General features: G+C 56.5%; 3 protein-coding genes across 3 annotated transcripts in view; all 3 read left to right on the top strand.

Moving 5' to 3' along the window:
• Positions 1 to 804: 804 nt before the first annotated feature.
• VDBG_00994 (conserved hypothetical protein) lies at positions 805 to 1701 on the top strand (the record flags this gene model as incomplete). Its single annotated transcript, XM_003009265.1, has 2 exons — positions 805 to 822; positions 871 to 1701. The coding sequence occupies 2 exons, from the start codon at positions 805 to 807 to the stop codon at positions 1699 to 1701; spliced, it is 849 nt and encodes a 282-aa protein (XP_003009311.1).
• A 321-nt stretch (positions 1702 to 2022) lies between these two features.
• Positions 2023 to 3177, top strand: VDBG_00993 (conserved hypothetical protein; the record flags this gene model as incomplete). Its single annotated transcript, XM_003009264.1, has 3 exons — positions 2023 to 2146; positions 2198 to 2845; positions 2990 to 3177. The coding sequence occupies 3 exons, from the start codon at positions 2023 to 2025 to the stop codon at positions 3175 to 3177; spliced, it is 960 nt and encodes a 319-aa protein (XP_003009310.1).
• A 947-nt stretch (positions 3178 to 4124) lies between these two features.
• The window catches only part of VDBG_00992 (DNA topoisomerase), a gene marked incomplete at both ends in the record, with an annotated part of 5697 nt that continues 4561 nt past the window's right edge, over positions 4125 to 5260 (top strand). The window contains 2 exons of the mRNA XM_003009263.1: positions 4125 to 4190; positions 4551 to 5186. Of these exons, the coding sequence (XP_003009309.1) occupies positions 4125 to 4190; positions 4551 to 5186 (702 nt within the window). The remainder of the gene's footprint in view (positions 4191 to 4550; positions 5187 to 5260) is intronic.

Below are 5260 nucleotides of genomic sequence, written 5' to 3'. Positions count from 1 at the left end.
GATAGGCATGGGTGCGACATTGGAATCTGGCCGGTTTTTAGTATATCCACGAAGAGCATTGAAAGGGGGCATGGCGTTTAGGAAATGGGCAAAGGAACGGAGGGGACTGAGAAGGGTCTTGCGTCCCTACCATCGGATTTAGCCGATGTTTCTCCGGCCTACCTCAATTCACACGATCCTCACTTGTTAGCTGGTGTTTGAAAGCACGATCACTTGAGACTATCTCTCTCTACCACAAATATTCGGCATGACCAAGTATGCGCCTTGCCGACACCCGTCGCATTTGTCTTGGGTATAGCATTTTTGGTGATCAATCACCATTTCCCTTATGGAGGGACGTCACCAAATAACTTTCGCGCCATGGACAACATTAAGGTGAGAGCGCGTCTGTTTTTCATCTCTACTTTGAACTCCTGCAACGTGATATGTCTGCACTTTCACATTGCGGATCCAGTCAAATCATTAAGACTAGAACCTCGGACTACTGTGCACAATTCGTTATGGAGTCTTTCATGCTTGACCTTCTTGGGTGAGGCGAAGCGCCCCTGAGACGCTCTGAGATCGATTTCTCACTGCTCTTTTGCTCTTGACGCAGGAACTAGGCCAGACGCATTTGCTCCTTCCACGGCGCACATGTTCGAAAGAAACATCGCCGAATTAATTGAGAGTTGGCAACTCAAATCAGCCTGTGAGCCACGCTATATACATCAGATTGACCTTACCATGGCTGCCTCCCTTGAAGCGTTCAGCGCATGTAGACATTGAAGAGGCTGTCTTTGAGATTGCAGCACTCAACAGCATGGAATGACTTTTGATACCGAAGTTAACAATCTGAGATGCCAAAGGCTAACGATGGCCGACGCCCACTAGGTACCCCAGCTGAACACCATCACCCTGCGGTCCCGTCCGCTGACGACCCACGCCATCTCCATCTCCTGCGATGCCGAACTCGCTGTGGCCGCCGATGATTCGGTGCACATAATGCTCCCTGAGTTCCCGACCCCGGAGGACGATACCCGCCGCGGGAACCGTGATGTCGGCGCCGACGAGAACAAGCGCATTCAGTACCACACTCACCGCGGCCAGTACATGACCATCAAGCGCCCCGATCCGCGCATGAACGCCAAGCTGTTCGACGCTGCCGGTTTGAGGTGCCCGGGTAACGACATGGAAGAGGAGCCCTACTTTGGTGTGGGTTCCGGACTGCCAACCGGATGGGGTAGCTCCCTGAACCAGGTTTCCGTCATGGAATGGTCTCCTACCGGCGTTGGCTACAACTTGCGCCCCGTCCTTTCTGTTCTTCTCACCAATGGATCTGTCATGATATATGGCCAAGAGGGCTCTGCCGTCACCGACATCAGTGTTCGCAAGCGCAGCTTCGATGCCTGGAGGGTTCTCTGGGGCATCGGCGGCGTCCTACCCCTCCCGGACCGCAAGGTCAAAGACGGCAGCCACTTGGCAGGGGACAAGATCAAGTCCTTCTCCTGGGCTCACAAGATCGCCCCTGGCCGCGCCCTCATCGCATATCTCAACGACCGGGACGAAATCATCATCGTCACTGTGGAGTTCTTCGACAATCCCAAGATCAGGAAGGGGCCTACCTTGGCTTGGAGGGTAGAGGAGGTTGCTCGCTTCCCGAATGACAGCCCCCACCCCAAGATGAGTGTGAGGACAAGATGTACTAGGCCGTTGCGACCTTGACTGACGAGGTGGCAGATCATGGACCCTGACTTTGTCCACTCTGGCTCGGCGTTTTCCATCAAATGGAGTCCGTGGGCTGTCATTCGGCGATAAACGCGGTCGCCGTCATCGCCTCGGATCAGCGCAGCTACCTTGGTTCCGCAAAGTCACCATTCCTGCCGACTGGATCCGTGGTGAGAGGGCTGCCGTCACTGTCGACGAGACAGACTTGCTGGGCATATGCACTAATTTAATGACCCGATGCTTTCGTTGAGTGGGAGAACGGCGTCTGGACGGACGGCGATGACAAAATCTGCCGCGGCGTTGTCGCTTCACCTTTCGATGCAAAACCCTTCCAAGTCATCCTCAACTCCCCTGCAGCTCCTGCACAACAGCAGCACTCGCCCGCTATATGCAATACTCTTTACCCAGAGAACTCTCCAAAACGAGGGAAACCCTGCCACCGGTATGTTTCGTGAAGTCATCACCGCCTCGATCCCTAGCTGACATTGCTTAGGCATCATCATCCACCCACCCAACACCGTGGACAGAACCCCAGCCCCCGTTTACTCGCTCGTCCGCCTCGTCGCGTCCGCGACCAACGACAACTGGTATCAAACCACTGCACCCTCACCCTCCGATTCAGCCCTCGAAGACCAGGTGACCGTGCCCCAATGGGCCAGCACCGTCGACGACATCATCTCCCTCTCTGTTCCCGTCGCCATGGCCACCCAAAACGCCGACTCAGACAGCGAGGCCGGGGGCCCCGAGTCAGACTCGGATGACGACTTTGAGATGCCCACCAACGCCGGCGAGCAGGTCAACCCCTGGCGCATCCGGATCTGGGGCCTCGCGGCCTCCCCCGGTGGCGGCATGCATGCCGCCATGGTCTCCCAGCAGAGCGCCCTCGGGCCCGAGCCCAAGGTTAAATCTAAGATTCTCTGGGGCTTCAAGCCGCGCCTGGCTGCGGGCATCGAGACCGCCAGTGAGGGCCAGGACGAGCCCTCCAGCGCGGTGCAGATGACAACCGAGGGCAAGATGTGGGAGTGGATGTACGGTGGCGGCCCACCCGTGCGCGGCGCCGTGGGCTGGGCGGCCGAGTACAAGCCCAAGGGCGATGAGGCGCTGCGCGAGCAGCTGAGGAGTGTGCTCCAAGCGCAGGTCTGTGGGTTCTTGCAAGGCCGGTCTGAGGGATGCTGGCCGGTACACTGTTTGCGACAATGGCCATACGTTTGGTAAGAACCGCTCCTTCGTATCGTCCTCCCATGGGGATCGTGAGAAAGGAGGATGTGCTGATCATGACGTATAGCTACTTGCACAGCCAGCGGTCTAGCCATCCTAGCCCCCGGTATCTCTCGTGCGTGCGGTGTCTGCGGCCGTCGCTGCCTTGCTGCTGAACAGATTACCAGGATTGCAGAGACACACGGTGTCGAGGCCGTGGTAGATCCATCTGCCGTGGAGTTGTGTGGAGGCTGTGGCGGTAAGTTCATTGCGTAGGAGATCGGGAATTCCGAGTCCAGGTTGGCGTTCAGGTAAGGGGGCCATGGCTAGGCTGTATGAAGGGATTGTGGTCCATGTTTTGCTATACTCCCATGAGACCAGACAACGCAGTCGAACGAGCAGGTAGAGCACAGATGTGCTGTGTGGCACATGGGCAAGCCAGGCTAGAAACCTGCCAACCAACAGAGTGAATGATGTACGTTGTTCCGAACGACGCGGACTCGTACTCTCAATTTCTACAGCATCTCCGTGGCAAGCTGGAGCGCTACCGGATGCCTGCCTACCAACCAGCAACTTCACTGTTGGGGGTCTGTTTTCTTTGTCAATCCATAACGTCTTCTCCATGGAGTGTCTCCCTTTCTTAGAGGCAGACACATCTGGACTGGGGTTGCAGGTTGAGTGTTGCGGAGAGCCACTCCAAGGCGCACAAATCGCAGGCAGCGTCAACGTAACTTATATCGCTGTAGGCAGAATGCAGATAGGCAGCAATGAACCTGGTGCATCAATCGACACAGCGGCTAAGTGAGGGCCAACCCCACACGACCAGGATCACAGGCCTAAGGCACCAATGGGAAGGAGCCGTCGCGGTCCGTGTTTTCAGGGACCCTGAAGAAGTCGCGACTTGGGAATGTTTACTCTGGTCCCAGATCGGAACGTCAACATCGAGGATTTGTTGCTAGCACAACACGTACGCCGTCCTCCTTCATCCCACCATCCCACCTCCTTGACGCCCTCCGACCTCATATGTGAGCACGACACCCGCCATCGTGGCATCCGCTCTCTTTCCCCTCTCCTTCGTACGGTCCTTTGCGTCCACTGCAAGGCGCCACCTGTTCCCCCCTTTTGCCATTGTACATCACTGTCAACCTATTGCTCGCCCCTCCTTGTCAGTACACCACTTGCATCACGACGCCTCGCGCGCCGGGTCTACACCACTGTACAAGATGGATTTCTCGGACGAGTCAATGTTCAGCGCGCAGGAGGAGTCGGATGCCTTTTCTCCCGAACCTGTAAGTGCCTCCACTCCCCCTCTCTCTGGTCCAACGTCCCCTTCCTTCGCATGTCAGTTCGCGACCCATGGCCAGAGCATGAATGCGCGGACCGCCCTTACGATGACTCTGTGCCTGCCTTGCCACCACAATCGCATCTGTTCCTTCCCTTTCGTGCGCCCCCCCTTGCCAACCGCGATCACACCAATCCACGCCCTCTTCGTCTTTGTCGTACAAGTCTCTCTCGAATCCACCAACTGCCTCTCAACCACCCCTCCTCCAGCTGTTGACATGTCTATGCTACCGTCCCCTCGTCCAATACCCCCTCACCCATCACTTCTGAACACAACAGCTTCTAGTTCTACAGCTAACCCTGCCCAGAAGCCCAAGGCAGCCAAGGCTCCGGCGAAGAAGGCCCCGGCGGCCAAGAAGCCTGCAGCCAAAAAGTTGACCCAGACGACCCTCAAGACGGCCGCAGCACCGAAGAAACGCCCAGTGTCATTCAGCGATGATGAAGCCTCCGGGCTCTCCAACACCCCTCCCAGCTCGAAGAAGTTGAAGAAGGCCCCGGCTGCCAGCAAGTCGAGCGGCAACCCGCTTGCCGAGATTGAAAACGACAGCATGGCGCTCGATGAGCCCAGCGCCCCCGCGCCTGCGGTCAAGGGCACAAAGAAGACGGTAGAAGAAACGTACCAGAAGCTCACGCAACTCGAGCACATCGTCAAGCGTCCCGATACCTACATCGGCTCCGTTGAGCGTACCGAAATGCCCATGTGGGTCTACAACAAGGAAACCCAGTTGATGGAATTCCGGAAGGTCACCACGGTTCCCGGCCTTTACAAAATCTTTGACGAAATTCTCGTCAACGCTGCGGATATCAAAGTCCGTCGCGAGGAAAGCGGCGAAGAACCTGTCACACACATCAAGGTGAACATTGACCGCGAAGCCGGTCAAATCAGCATCGAAAACAACGGCAAGGGTATTCCTGTCGAGATGCATAAGCAACATGGTATCTATGTGCCTGAGATGATCTTCGGTCATCTCCTCACAGGATCCAACTACGATGACGACGAGAAGAAGACAACTGGTGG

Source organism: Verticillium alfalfae, genomic scaffold, assembly GCF_000150825.1.
Source record: "Verticillium alfalfae VaMs.102 supercont1.1 genomic scaffold, whole genome shotgun sequence".
In the NCBI taxonomy this organism is placed as follows: domain Eukaryota; kingdom Fungi; phylum Ascomycota; class Sordariomycetes; order Glomerellales; family Plectosphaerellaceae; genus Verticillium; species Verticillium alfalfae.
The sequence above is the reverse complement of the archived record's forward strand: the minus strand, read 5'-3'. Positions and strand labels throughout refer to the sequence as shown.